Raw genomic sequence first — 14885 nt, 5'->3', positions numbered from 1 at the left:
TAAAATTATTTGTTAGAAGACATTTCGGAACAAAGGTCGTCTGCCACTCTGAAATGACTTCAAGCAAAATGATTTCGAAATGGTTTGCGATAACCTTGGAAGCAATCTTATATGTGACATTACATAAACTTATGTGGCAAGACTCGGAGAGAACAGTAGGATGATCCCTTCGGGATTAAGACCATAATGGTGTTTTTGATTGTACCAATGCTCTCGATGCCCTTGACGACACCCATAATTGCACTAGTCACATCGGAAACGAAAATATGAAAGTAATGCTAGAAAAAATGTGTCGGAAAGCCACCAGATATGGGAGAGAGGGATTGCAGCACCCGAGCTCCATTCCTCCATGTATTTAAACATTTTGAAATTTGTGTTTTTGAAGTTTCAAAAAAATGTGAAATTTTTCCGGGGATACATATACACATTTCGAATACCCATGGCAAGTTTCGGTAGAAATCTCGTTTTGTTTTGGGCTATAGAAAAAAAAACAAAATTCTAACAGTATATAGCAAAAAATGGATGCTATTTATGTCAGAAATTTCTCTTTTTAGGCATGTGTGTATGTATTCACGTATTTGGTTTAAGATTTTTTTAGCAACGGAGGTGTGTTTTTCAAAATTTTCAAATACCATGTGCAATGGAGCCGTAGCTGCAGGCCCTTTTTGTCAGATATGGGGTCTTCATCGAAAACATTTGAAAAAGTTCACTTATTAACCTCGTCTTGTACTATTCATCTTACAAAGGTCGTGGCGAACCAACCTGTGGTTGAGATAGTTAGGTGGACAGTGGTATCCCCAACCCACCAGGGTTCAAATCCTGGTGCTCGCATTATTTCTGGATTTATTTCAGGATTTCCGGCGATGCGCTTTCAGTGGGAGGAGACGTTCCCGTCGACGACGAGGCGCCTACGGTGACTTCGTAAATCTCAAGATGACATGCCAGCTCAGTCTCTCGAAGGTGCTCATAGGGGTAGGGTGTGCGTGTGTGCATTCATAAGAATGAGTGTATGCGCGTGTATATGAACGCTTATGTCTATACTAATGCTTAAAAAAAATCTTACAAAGGTCGTGCGTGTCGTGCCTGGCCTTAAGACCTGACTTTCAGGATCTTGTTCCATGGCGAGGCAAACACGGGCCGGGCCTTTTGATCGCGTGCCGTGCCAAAAATCCGTGCCCACGGGCGGCCCGCGCGATACGGCCCATAAGGCCAGGTTTGCTTTGAGACAGGCTGAGAGATACGCGTGATCCGGTGGCCGTTCCTTGGAACTGGATGCACGCACGAGCTGGTGCAAAACGCCTGCACCCACCTCCGCATCGCGCGAGCAGCTTCACGCTAGGGAGGGAGGGGTCGCGATTCCCCACCTGGTTCCACTTCCGCTCCTCGGCCGCAGCCACAGTAGAGAGACCACCGCCTCCGCAGCCATGGCCGCCGCCGCCGCCGCCGTCGCCGAGCCCAAGACCAAGTACGATCGCCAGCTCAGGTAACGCGTCGGCCCTCTTCCTCCCTCCCTCCCTCCAGCACACCCTCGGTCACATCTCCGCGTGACTGGCGCGTAGATTCCGAGCGCTCGCCGTCGATTCGAGGGGTTTAGGGTTCTGCCGCGGATGGAATTACGCTCGGGCTCGTCGGGTTCGGGTTGGGCACGGGGCGACGTCTGATCTAGGGTTTATGCTTCCGCTGTGATTCGGCTAGCGGGTGGCCTGCTGCTAAGATTCGGACGCTGCGGGGTCTGGGCAGCTGCTGTTGTTTGGGTTTCTGAAACCGTTTTTTGGGTACTGATGACTGAGCCAGCTGCAAGTTTCCTACCCAGTTACCTGAAAAGCTGAGATGTTTAAACCCTTGGTCTGGAAATTTTGTCAAGGCTCATGAGTTTTGGTGTCTGTCACCTGTCAGCCCATCGCAGCTGTTAGTTTAACCTGCCTCCTTGTTTAATCTGGACGATTTGTCCCTTTTGATTGATCCTTTATCACATCCATAGCAATGGCGTGAGAAATTTTGTAATCGAGCTATCTATTTGGAACAAGCAATTCAGCATTATCAAAACCTGCTTATCCATGAGACCAGGATAGCAACAACATTTCCTGTTACAAATCCTTGGTGCTGATTAGTGTAAATCAAAATTATAATTCATGGCACATGCTTTACTTTATAAATTTAATATGGCCCACATTCTATTGTATGGCCTTCACCTTTCCCCCAATTATGTCTTATGCTATAGTATGATATATGTTTTATTATTATTATTATCCGCGTAAGTTACTCCCTATGAAATCTGAGGACACACATATGCACATATTGAAAGCTACATGGTGTTTCAAATGTGAATTACAGGATATGGGGTGATCAAGGACAGGCTGCACTGGAGAAGGCTAGTATATGCTTGCTTAACTGTGGCCCTACAGGAACTGAAGCGCTGAAGAACCTTGTGCTTGGAGGAATAGGGAGTGTTACTGTTGTTGATGGCTCCAAAGTCGAACAATCGGACCTGGGAAACAATTTTTTGTGTAATTCCTTAGCTATGCAGTCCTTTCTGTTCCTGAATTCGTTTCCTAAATTGATGACACTCATATTTACTGGGAGGTCTATATTTATTTTCAGTGGATGAAGGGTGCTTGGGTCAATCAAGAGCAAAATCTATATGTTCATTCCTACAAGAGCTCAATGATGCTGTGAAAGCCAAGTATGTTGAGGAGTCACCAGCAACAATGATAGATACAAATCCTTCATTCTTTTCCCAGTTCACTATTGTCCTTGCTACCCAGGTGTGTGTTTTGGTACACTCCCAAGATAAACCGCAAAATCAGCGATTAATATGCTGGTGCTTCCTATGTAGATTTTTTTTGCTGAACGAATACTTGTGATTTCTGTGAAGCCAAAAAATTGGAGTGATTAAAATCTTGGGTTGTGGGTTAGGAAGTTTGTAGGGTCAGGGCAATGCACCAGATATTCATAAGTCATAACTGAATAACCTATACAGCTTACTTTCGATTACAAATAGTTGTATCCTGGAAAGAAGTGAATCTCTTTGTATAATTAATAGTAAAGGTCAACACCTGTCATAGCATTTTTTAAGCAGGAAAACATTTGGATTGTGGTAGGTGACTACCTGAAATTCCTGTTTCATATCAGAGAACAACATGATTTGAGCCTGTGACCACATGATATTAGGCAGTGTTTTGAAGCTGCCATTTAAAAAATTGCAAGAAGTCTTTTGTTCTTTTGGGGATATATTAATTAAAGTTAGATAAATATATTTGTCCTCTCACTTTTCATCGAACATGTTTAGAAGGCAATGCTACATTTTTGTGCAACTTGATGAAATGCCCATGTCGTGTCATGGAAGCTGTTCAACCAAATGGGATCACCATAATTCAGTGTCAAATAAGACATGAAGTGACTACTTAAGGTCAACTGGCATGGGCATTTCATCTACTTATGTAAACTACTCGTAACACGGTGGTCGCACGAAAATTGTTACGAGTAAAAATGTAAGATCTCCCAACTGGTATAATTAGTTATTTTCATTTGCTACAAAATTTTATTGCACTATACATCTATTGCGGACACACACAAAAAAAACAGGCATCTGAATTACCATTAAATTAAAATTTGGTTTAATTTTCCCTTAATGATATACTAATTACTGGGTGCATAGTTTAGGGATATGGTGTGGTTCGTATACTGCCTATCTGGCCATCTTTGCAATCGATGGTTTATTGAGTAGACCGATGATTCATATTTTTGGCATGTCACCGTTAGCGCCAAACCTGTTTTACAGTTTTTATCTCCCGTACTTTGTTGAATGTAGATGCCACAAGAATTTCCAGTTTGCTGTCGAAGTCTTTTAGCCTATTTCTGGGCAAAAAACATCTATATGCAGAGTGCGCCTCTCAAATAAGGTTACTGATACCAAATTTTCACTACTGCAGCTTCCGGAGAGTTCTTTATTGAAATTAGACAGTATCTGCAGGAGCGCAAATATTGTGTTGGTTGCTGCGCGTTCATATGGTCTAACTGGGCTTGTCAGGGTCAGCATCAAGGTACTTCATATATCTATCGTAACCCCAAAAATACGTATAGTGCCTCCATATACCAAATTATCATGATGTCATTATATCACAATTGCAAGGACTGGTAATTGTAAATTCTTGCTTGTTTGATACATTGCCACCTGAGTGGCTGATCCGGTTTAGTACTTCATTATACACCAGCATCTAACCATATTTGGGTGAAGTTATGGGCCAAATCATGTTAAGAAAATTGACCATTTTTTTCTTGTAATGTATTATTAGGAGCACTGTGTTATAGAATCAAAACCGGACCACTCTTTGGATGACTTACGGTTGCACAATCCCTGGCCGGAACTCAAGCAGTAAGAGATATTCATTTCTCTATTGTTTGCAGAAAAAATTGTATGATAATTGTCTCATTCTCAAGGAAATATTTGTTGCTGATTTTCTATTGACTTGCAGATTTGCAAAGTCAATTGATATATGTGACAAAGATCCTGTTGTGCACAAGCATACTCCATACATTGTTATCCTTGTGAGGCTTGCTGAAAAATGGGCTGATGCACACGATGGGCAATTACCTTCGACCAGGCAAGAGAAAAGGGAATTTAAGGTACATGATCTTTTGGGTTTGCTGGCCGACAAATTGAACAGATTTCTCTGGTCGTTGACTAAGCTACTGTTTTTGCCAGGACCTAATTCGAGCCCATATGCTTAACGTAGATGAAGACAATTATAAAGAAGCAGTAGAATCTTCATATAAAGTTTCAGTAACTCCAGGAATCAGTAAGTTACTTCTACAATTACTTTTATGAATGTAACTTCAACACGATTCGCTGCTTACTTTTCTTCATACCATACATGAAAACTACTTGAATTAATGCGACTTCAACTCCGTGCTCAACATATTTAATGAGTGCAAGTGCAACCTATGTGGCAGCCCCAAAACTTCTTCACACTAAACTTTTACATATAGTCTGCATTCGGTTTAGTAATGGCTTCACATAGTTTACTGAGTCTTAAACATGAATAGTTTGTGGATTTATCTAGATCAGAGTTCAGCTATCTGCTTCAGCCTTTTCTTTAGGGAAAACAGTGGGGGATGCCCCCACAGCTATTATTTTTGAGAATAAGAACCTATCTGTTTCAGGCATTGCTACAGTGATCCGTGGTGGTTGATCAAAGATAACCTGCTTTGTTACAGTGTATGGTGCTGTTGCAGAGCAGCAACTGTAATATCTGAGTACCATCTGGCTATACTATAAAAATAACATTGTCACCTTATATTTCTGGTGCGAGCATCTGCTAGGTTATTCAGTCACATGCTTGTCAGTTTGAACTGTATATGAATAACAGTTCATTTTGCTGTTCTCTATCCTTTCCTTAAACAGTACCATGGCGTTGGTGTCAGCTAATATTGGTGTGCATGGTAGATTTGACAGGAAAACAATACCATTCATGTTATGTCACCTGATGGTAGCACTAAGATGTCATGAAAATAATGGCAGCCACATGCTCTGAAACGATTTATAACATGTATTGTTGAAAAAAAATCTGTCACTTACTCCTTTCACAAATATATATGCTTCATGAATTTACTTTGAAATTTGAGTAGTCCTATTTCTAGATGATGTGTTTGTTCTGTTATTTATTTGTATAGATAAAGTGCACCTGTGCAGAATTGATAGTTCTGACTCATGATGTTTTTTGCTAGGTGATGAAATCCGTCAGATAATTGATGATAGCTCCTCTGAAGTCAATTTATCTTCTTCAGATTTCTGGGTTTTAGTTGCTTCTTTGAAGGTACCTTCATTATGATTCATATCATAGTGGTTGTGATAGCCCATGATTCCTTAATATCTGAACATAGTGAGGATGAACGCTAATACATTTGCCACTGCACTGTTATGTGAAATACCATTCGCTAGATACCTTTTGATGTTGTTGACACAAATTCAGAAAGTTTCTTATGTGTGTGTGGATGGGTGCGGGGTTGCGACTTTACTCTATGATACCGATATACTTACAGCCGCATTTATGCTACAATTATTTAAAGCCAAAGGATGAAGTAGTTCTAGCTAGAAGCCTCAGCTGAAGTGGATGATAGGTGGTTCATAACTTGTTTTTTATTAGCTAAAGCCACATATGAGTTATTACTGGAGAGGCCCCATTAGAGCAATAAACCTATATGCTAGGTAGCTGTTTTAGGAAGTGAATGTATGGACTATTCAGAAACTGTCCACAACTGTTACCTGGTGAAGGCACAGGGTTCCTTTTGTACATCTTTTTGTGCAATCATTTCTTTCTTACCATGGTTTTCCATTTCTTAAGTCGCATTGCCTTCTTTCTGTTTTACAGGAATTTATTGCAAATGAGGGCAATGGTGAGCTACCTCTTGAAGGAACAATACCGGATATGACATCACTTACTGAGTAGGTTTCTTGCAACTATCATCCCTCAGGTTCAAGTTTATTGCCATAACTGTATCTTCTATTACATGAACTTTATAAAGGATCCGTTTTCTGACCAATGCAGGTATTATGTAAGCTTACAAAAGATTTACCAAGCTAAGGCTGAATCTGATTGTCTTGCCATAGAGCATCGCGTGAAGAGTATTTTGAAGCGAATTGGTAGAGACCCTGATTCTATTTCAAGGGCATGTATCAAAACGTTCTGCAAAAACACTAGAAAACTCAAAGTAAGATGTTATCTTCAGGGGCTTATATATTTGTAACTTCTTTTTCTGATCGAATATCTTATTGCATGAACCCTTGATGATTGTGGTAGATAGTTTGGTTTTATGATGGATATACCTTTCAGTGTTCTGTTATCCACTCCCGTGTTTGATGATGAATTTTAAAGTTTATTTCCATGAAATGATGTGCCAATTACTGCTCACTTATTTGTTAATCTTTTTTTAGGTGATAGGACTATTGTAGATTCTCCTCCAAAATGAGCAGATTGCACAGCACATTCAAGTCTTGTATTGGCAGTGCAACTTCTGGCTTAAATTTCTTGCTACATGTGCTAACTGTTAGCTTTTAGTTTTAAACAGTTTTGATTGTATAATAAGTACATAAATATTGTAAAAGATGACCAAAAAGTCGACCATTCTTATTGGAACCTGTTATTTATCTTGTTTCTGCCTTTCCCCATTCTTGTTCTTTTGGATCAACTATATGTGCTCCCGTTGTTGAGTGATTTCTGTTGTCTAGGTCTGTAGATACCGCAGTATGGAGGAGGAGTTCAGTTCTCCAGTCCTATCTGAAGTTAAAAAGTACTTCGCCGACGAAGACAGTTGGTCAGCATCTATTATTCTTATGTTTTCGTTCCATCTCTTCTGTTGTAACCAACACAGAAAATTATTATACATTTTTCACATTTCATGCTATTACTATTATGTATGTTCTGCAATATTGTTACTCCCTCCGTTCCCAATTGTAAGATGTTTAAACTTTTTTCTGAATCAGATGTATGTAGACACGTTTTAGTGTGTTTGTTCACTCATTTCAGTCTGTATCCAAAACATCTTATATTTCGGAACAGAGGTACTCCCTCCGTCCCAAAATTCTTGTCTTAGATTTGTCTAAATACGGATGTATCAAGTCATGTTTTAGTATTGGATACATCCGTATCTAGACAGATCTAAGACAAGAATTTTGGGACGGAGGGAGTACCCCCTCCGTTCCAAATTACCTGTCGCAGGTATGAATGTATCTAGATGTATTTTAGTTCTAGATACATCAATTTCTACGACAAGTAATTTGGAACGGAGGGAGTAGTATTTATCATATGCAGGGCATCTAGAACTAGGCAATTCTAAAATGCTTAGAATTTAGCTTTTTTTTTCAAAGGCACTTTGTGAAACTACTGTAATACAGATACTATGGTGGCCCTTCATGTGGGTATCTAGAGCAGAACATTTCCATTTGCTTGTTCCCAGTATCAGGCTACCAGCACGAGTTTCTTTCTTGTTAGAAGTAAATGTTCTTTCAGCCATCGTTGACCGTGTTACAAAATGCACTGCAAGTTTTGTGCACACATGGGTTTATGCGCTTTGAATATTGTGTGCGACTATGTTGGAGCTGTTAGCCTCTGGTTTATTTGCATTCCTCTTTTATGTTCTAAATTTATTGGCTTCTCAAATGACAAGCGATTTTATTGATGCAGCTTCGCAATGAACTTCTATGTTCTGCTACGGGCTGTTGACAGGCTTGCTGCCAACTACAGTAGATTACCTGGAATATTCGACAGGTACATGACAAGAATGTGCATTCACTTGTGGCGATAATTGTGATATCATGCTTTTAATGTTTTTATAATACTGATTAAGCACTGGATTCACTAGTGAGATTGGTGAGGATGTTCCTAGGCTGAAGGAGGCTGCTGTCTCGGTGCTAAGTGACATGGGTTTGAAGGGATCATCCTTGTCCGAAGACCTGATTGCTGAAGTGTGCCGGTTTGCGGGTGCAGAGATTCACCCTGTCGCTGCCTTCATAGGCGGAGTGGCCTCCCAGGAAGTTATCAAGGTATGCTCCTCTCTTCACCGACCTTATCGAGCTAGCTATAACCAGGAGGATTATGTTGTTGTCTCTTACTAACAAGTTGTTTCGCCCCTTGTCCAGCTGGTGACCAAGCAGTTTGTGCCGCTGAATGGAACATTCATATTCAACGGAATCGACCTCAAGTCTCAAGTTCTGGCCTTATGACATGGCTTGGTTATCTTGTAGAGTGCTCTGGAACGGTCATCCAATTGGGTAGTAAACCTAGCTAGATTCTGCGTCACGGCCTCGGTGCATGCAATGAAAATCATTCTGTCCATTTATGTACCTTGGTACTGAGGTAGTGTAATTCGCACAGCGGCTGCAGATCAGCTCTATATGAATTCATGGGGCCCCTTCCCCCCTCTTTTGCCGTTGATACTTGTTGGCAGTGGAATGTGGGATGCTTAGTTCCTACTGGCAACTATAAATCATCTTGGCTAAGAAAATCTTTGCTTAATGACCAAGCTCAAATTCGATCATTTGTGTTGAAATATCTTTATACCCAACAGACTAAAAATGGTCTTAACTAATAATAAATAAAGGTTATAAAGGATGGGTACGAAACCTTGACTCTTCTTGATGTATCTGGCCCCCAAAAGTAGAAACCTATATTTGGGGGTTACAGCATTCATTACCGGCTGAGAGCATTACTAGTAGAACCCTCAAACCCAACCCTTATAACAGAATATTCCCCATGAACGACGTTGTCGTTGCGCGCGGGAGGTCGACGGGGCGGCCGCCGGCGACGGGGGCGACTAGCAGCGGCGGTCGCTGGCGTGGGCGCGGGAGTTGGGAGGATTTTTTCCTCCCGCGCGATTATAACTGCCAAATGAGAGTTGGGGTAGGTTTTGCTCCCCAACCCTTACTTTTGAGAATTGGGAGAGGGTTTGAGGATTGGACCTTTAAAAAAATTTAAGGGTTTGAGGATTAAGGGGTTCTAGTCTACGGCTTTTTTTCGACGAAAACTGTAAAAAAAACAGTTATTTTTAGGGGTTTGAGCGTTCGAGGGCTCTAATGCTCTGAGAATGGTATGATCGGAGTACCTGCTGACGATAAAATGCAGCTTCAGATAGAGGAATTGTAGGCAATAGTTGTGGATCCGGAACTTCCAGAGCAAGCTCTTCTTGTGGATTCTGGCCGTCTTGAAAATCTTGATCCATCTTGCACATCATTGGTGCTGGATGTGTATGTCATCGTGGTGGTTACGTGCCTGACCGACGGTGTGGCTGGTTGGTGTTGTGACTCGTGTGACAACGATGTGCAAGAAGAGTGGGGTGGGGTCGTGGCATATCATTCGTCGTCGACTGTTTGTTTTGTCTCGGCATGACGTGGTGGCAACTGGCAACAATGCCATGCAATGACCAGGTCGGGCTATGTTGGTGCAAGGGGCGCTTCTTTCTCCTACAAGGCTTGATACTCCTACAAGGCTTGTTACTGAAGTCGGAGCTGCCTAGTCCTCGACGCGGCTGGTGGATTTCTTGGCATATGCCGGCAGGTTTCTTATGCAACATTTGTTTTGAGGCTCTTTGGTTGTCCATGGTGAAGTCGGAGTTGCTTGTTGGAGGAGAAGTGATGATGATGACAGAGGCTCTTGGTTGGTTGTCCATGGTGAAGTCGGAGTTGCTTATTGAAGAAGTGATCACAATGACATATCATAGACAATCTCAACGGCGTTTCTCTCCTTGGCGGTGTGCGTGGATCTTGTGGGTAGCCAGGTAGACCGGGGTGCCTTGTTTTGTGGGAGTGTTGTAATGGTTTTCGTCCAGACTTCCGCATATTAACCAAGCAATTCTCTTCACCCTTTTTAACAAATCAAGTCCTAGGGGCTGACTTCAATATTCTTTTAACTGTGGGCTTAACTTAGTCATCTGTGGGTCGGCAGCAACTTGTGCATCTCAGAATTTCTAGGCCAGTTTGCTCTCTGGTACTTGTTGTATTGTCATTGTGCAACTTCTTCTACAGTCTGAAGTGCATTCTAACTTCTTTTGGGTGCTTCACAGAAGTTAGAAAAAGAGAATTTCCAGGTAATTCCTTTGATGTAATATATGGCTGTTCTCCCCGGAGTATTCTACACTCAAATTAAACATAAGAATTAAGAAATTTTCTTATGTTTCCTTTCCTATTGTTTATGTACTCCCTCCGTTCCTAAATATAAGTCTTTGTAGATATTTCACTATGGACTACATACGGAGCAAAATGAGTGAAGCTACACTCTAAAATGCATCTACATACATCCGTATGTGATGCATAGTAAAATATCTACAAAGACTTATATTTAGAAATGGAGGGAGTATTTTACTTGCATGATAACTGCAAAAGGAATGCTCTTATGTTTATTTTCCTCTTATGTACACAAGTTCTCCCAAGGTAGCAAGCAGTTGAGTAATTACAAGTCATGGAACACAAGATGCCACACGATTCATAAGGATACTCATAGACAAAAACTTGTGTACATAATTCAACTAAGTCTGAGAATGTTAGCAAATTCATGTAACTCAAGCTGTGGTAACATAAGGAAAAAAACACTAACAAGAATCTACCATGCGTCTCCCCTATGTTGTGAGCAACAGATACACAAGGCCTTTCAAATATCCAATAATTTCAGATCCACCGAGCTTTGAGATTCCGAAAACCCTGTCGACGAAAGTTATTGGGACCTAGACATGACAAGCAAAGTTTACAACTATCAAAGCCAAGATACTTTAAATCCAGCCTTACACAAATGAAAATGGAACCGATTACCTCTTCGATGTGATAACCTTTCCTAGTAGCCCTGACAATCATCTCCATTTGGAATACATAGCCCTTGCTGACGCAGCAGGAGATGACATCCTCCAAAACACTTCGCTTATATAGCCTAGGAAACCGGCAAAAGTGTCAAACAATAGAAATTATAAGGGGCTTGTTCTATTCGTATAGAAATGAGACACACCTAAACGATCCAGTCAGATCAGAAGCTCCGGGCTGTAGCAACGTCTGTGCTAGAACATTCGCTCCCCTGCTAGTCACCTTACGCATAAGATTCCAACCATGGACACCACCGTTGCTAACATAACGGGTGCCAGTTACAATGTCAGCACCGGTTTCCTTTTGCTTCCTGGTCATTGATGGAACATGATTAAAAGAAAAGCTATATAGGTTCTTCTAACTCCTAATTACTTTTTTCCCATGGGCTCGGAGAGCTTAGCTACACCAAACCTCGCTGGAGTAGTTTCAGCCATTAAATCAAACAACTATCACACAAGTACATATCTATGACTTGGTTAGCCAAGATTCCATTTCTAGACCTGACAAGAGCAAACTGGTTAACTAAGACGTATTTTGCCAAAGAGAACAGACCAATCAAAACAGAACAGATTAAATGTACACAATATTTCAAAGCATACAGTAGGGCAGTGTCAGTGCCCATGTCAGCCTCTGTAAAGACCTGGGGGAAATGGCTCAGAGAAAACCTTTCGCCGAATCATATCACATCATGCTACTACCATCCCGGAACGACGACGAGAAGATCTCGAATATTCGTGTCTCGGAGGCAGCCATAAGACCAGCCTTTCAATTTCTCATCACTGCCACACAATTATAACCGGTATCTATCTAGAAACAAAGCACACGAGAACACACGTCGATAGAGGATCCAAGAAAGAAGGAGGTGCAGCAGCAGAGAATAGGCAGAGCTCCTTCCAGTTTCCTCAGTAAAACAAAATACAAAGCTGTAAATCCAATCTTTCTTTCTGGATAAATTCAAAAGCATCACTGAGTATATGATTCTGACCTGATGAAGCTTGGCAAATATTTTGGCTGTTCAGAATAGAAAAAGGAATCATCAGTAACTAAAAGGAACAGAACTATTTAAATAGTTTAACTATGCCAAATAACAGAGAGAAGAAAATGTGAAGAATCATACATGATGAGATAGATCTGCATCCATTATAACAACGAACTCCCCTGATGCATGCTTTAATCCATGCATATATGCAGTACCTAAATGTTTATAGAAGTTTGTTAACACGAACATCAAGCATAACATTCACCATATGTCGAAATGGGCAGCTAAGCTCACCAAGTCCTAGCTTCCTTGGTCTAGCTCGCAGTAGCTGGTATTAGATAAAAGATATCGAGGTAAGTCATAAATAACCGAAACCCGGACCACATATATATACATATAAACTCATACATCAGCATGTTTGTTAAATTACTTACAACACGATCTTCGCCATATAATTGCTGCAACTGCTTTACAACGTCTTGAGTGCCATCAGGGCTTCCATCATCGACAATAATGATTTCGAACTTGGAATCACTACAGTAGAAAGTTGCAGCAAGTTTAGTAAAACATATGCAACAGCCTTGCCATTTGAAATACACCAAAATTAAGCTGACGAGATAATATGAGTACACAGAAGCAACAAAACAGGTTGTAATGCTGACCGCCCAAAACTAGCCAAGGATGCACTATGATGAAGGTCATCTAGGGTATAAACGGCGCTAAGTGCTACGTAACTGAAACCAGCTGCACACACTGACAGGACCACACATACTTTGGATAACTCTGGAAAACTGCCTAGTCTTGGAGAAATAACATGAACCGGAAACTAGTTTCGAAATATCCATATGACACGGTCGCCTTGCTTGATCTATGTCCTTTGAGAGATCTTGTCACAAGATCAAGCGGACAACAGGGACTGAATTCAGCTGAGCACGGCTGACGGCACCACTAGCACTTGGCAGCTACACATGATGAGATGCGACAGCGATCATATCTCATGGCCTAAATCCAACGTAATAACTAGTTCCAAAGGCGTGTTATACATTTGCACTGTGGAAATGGAGAATTGGAGAATCCCAGAGCCATTAGCAGTCAATTGTAAACAAAGATTTCGATTGCTGTCAACGACCAAGTTTATCTGCAAACCGGAAAATCTGAGACGGCTCTAAATCTATCTGGAATTCTGGATCACGAACGCCCTCCGCCCTACAGAGATAACGATCTCAACTAGTACCTACCGGGAGAAGTAGAAGAGGATGAGCATGGGCAAGCAAAACAGGTGGGTAAAGGCAGGGGGTTACGGGAGGTGCTTGAAGATGAGGTAGACGATGAGTGCTACGTTGAGGCGCTCGTTGTAGGTGGGAACGATGATGCTGTACTCCGGCCTGCCGCCGCCCGCCTCCGCTCCAGTCTCCATCGAGCAGAGCAGCGCGGCAGATCTCCCTCCCACCCTGGATTCGGGCCGCGGCTGCTGGTTGTCGCCTTCGCAGACAGGGGAGAGCTCGGGTCGAGCGGGCGGCGGCGCGGGGCGGAGAAGGCGGGTCGGGATCGCGCGGTGGAGGAAGTGCAGGGAGGAAGGCGGAGGACGACCGGCGGGCGCCTGGCGGGAGAGTGGAGGTCCGGCGGCAGAGGAGCAGTCTTTTTTTTAGGGGTCGGCAGAGGAGCAGTCGAGCGGGCTAGCGAAACAGCACACCCAAACCTGACCAATTGGGCCGGCACGGCCTGGCACACGCGTAAACATGGCAGGCACGGCACGGCCCGCCTAGTCATGTTTATAAGTGAGCGGGCCCGTGCCCTCAGGGCCATTATGGCCCAAATACTTCGATTTTTTATAGGAAAAACTGAAAAATGCAGAAAAAGGAATAAAAAAGAGGCAAAGTGTCATGTGGTATAAATTTTGAGCTTTACTAGTGACTGCCTCATTAAAACATTCAATCCTTTAAAAGACAAAAAAAGAGTACAAAGCCACGCTCTAGGTTACAAGAGAAAAGAAAATTACAAAAGGATAAGAATACTACAAAAGAAAATGAAAAAATCTCCCTTTTCCTCTTCGTGAATGGCAATGTTTTTCTAGTTCTTTGTTTTTTTTGTAATGTGTTGGGCTCTTCTTCTGGCTAGTTCCCATCTTTCATAGTCATTAGTGTTCTCATTAAAGTCTTCCTCGTCCTCTTCATTGAAGCTCACATTGTCATTGTTGGGGTGTTCCGCTAACTCCCTACCACCCGCAAGCACAAGTGTTGATGCTCCTATTGAAGAGTTTGGGGCACATGAGGAAGAACCAAATATATTACTCTACACTCCTTTCTTTTTTCCTACAGTTGGTGCTGATGGAGGTCATTGCATGCGAACTCTCACATACTTTGGTTTGTATTTATCACAAGTTCCAGAAATCTTATCACGAACATCAATGAAATAAGCAGAATATTCTACATTTTGGACACAACTAGTTGAAGGAAATATGCCCTAGAGGCAATAATAAAGTTATTATTTATTTCCTTATAATCATGATAAATGTTTATTATTCATGCTAGAATTGTATTAACCGGAAACATAATACATGTG

General features: G+C 41.8%; 2 protein-coding genes and 1 non-coding gene across 5 annotated transcripts; 1 reads left to right on the top strand and 2 right to left on the bottom strand.

The window, feature by feature from the left end:
* Window positions 1-1239: 1239 nt before the first annotated feature.
* Window positions 1240-9036, top strand: LOC125510095 (NEDD8-activating enzyme E1 regulatory subunit AXR1). 2 transcript variants are annotated; one of them, XM_048675187.2, is made up of 14 exons: window positions 1240-1483; window positions 2335-2507; window positions 2602-2765; window positions 3933-4043; window positions 4296-4375; window positions 4476-4626; window positions 4706-4799; window positions 5728-5816; window positions 6372-6445; window positions 6549-6711; window positions 7229-7314; window positions 8184-8267; window positions 8386-8542; window positions 8639-9036. In XM_048675187.2, the coding sequence occupies exons 1-14, from the start codon at window positions 1425-1427 to the stop codon at window positions 8720-8722; spliced, it is 1569 nt and encodes a 522-aa protein (XP_048531144.1). In that variant the 5' UTR covers window positions 1240-1424; the 3' UTR covers window positions 8723-9036. The 2 variants fall into 2 exon arrangements, with proteins under 2 accessions (XP_048531144.1, XP_048531143.1); XM_048675186.2 differs by having other exon boundaries at window positions 8362-8542.
* Window positions 9037-10864: 1828 nt separating this feature from the next.
* Window positions 10865-14008, bottom strand: LOC125510096 (dolichol-phosphate mannosyltransferase subunit 1). Of its 2 annotated transcripts, XM_048675188.2 has the most exons (8): window positions 13625-14003; window positions 12758-12857; window positions 12618-12651; window positions 12462-12538; window positions 12330-12355; window positions 11490-11654; window positions 11300-11414; window positions 10865-11214 (listed from the first exon to the last, which is right to left on the bottom strand). In XM_048675188.2, exons 1-8 carry the CDS (start codon window positions 13738-13740, stop codon window positions 11110-11112), a joined length of 738 nt encoding a protein of 245 aa, XP_048531145.1. In that variant the 5' UTR covers window positions 13741-14003; the 3' UTR covers window positions 10865-11109. The 2 variants fall into 2 exon arrangements, with proteins under 2 accessions (XP_048531145.1, XP_087377548.1); XM_087521422.1 differs by having other exon boundaries at window positions 10865-11414; window positions 13625-14008.
* On the bottom strand, window positions 11994-12129 carry LOC125511891 (small nucleolar RNA snoR113). The gene has a single exon (XR_007285162.1). It is a non-coding gene; the product is annotated as a small nucleolar RNA snoR113 (small nucleolar RNA).
* Window positions 14009-14885: the final 877 nt, after the last annotated feature.

Source organism: Triticum urartu, chromosome 5A (genome assembly GCF_056163025.1).
Source record: "Triticum urartu cultivar PI428250 chromosome 5A, HENAU_Tu73, whole genome shotgun sequence".
Taxonomy (NCBI): Eukaryota; Viridiplantae; Streptophyta; class Magnoliopsida; order Poales; family Poaceae; genus Triticum; species Triticum urartu.
The sequence above is the reverse complement of the archived record's forward strand: the minus strand, read 5'-3'. Positions and strand labels throughout refer to the sequence as shown.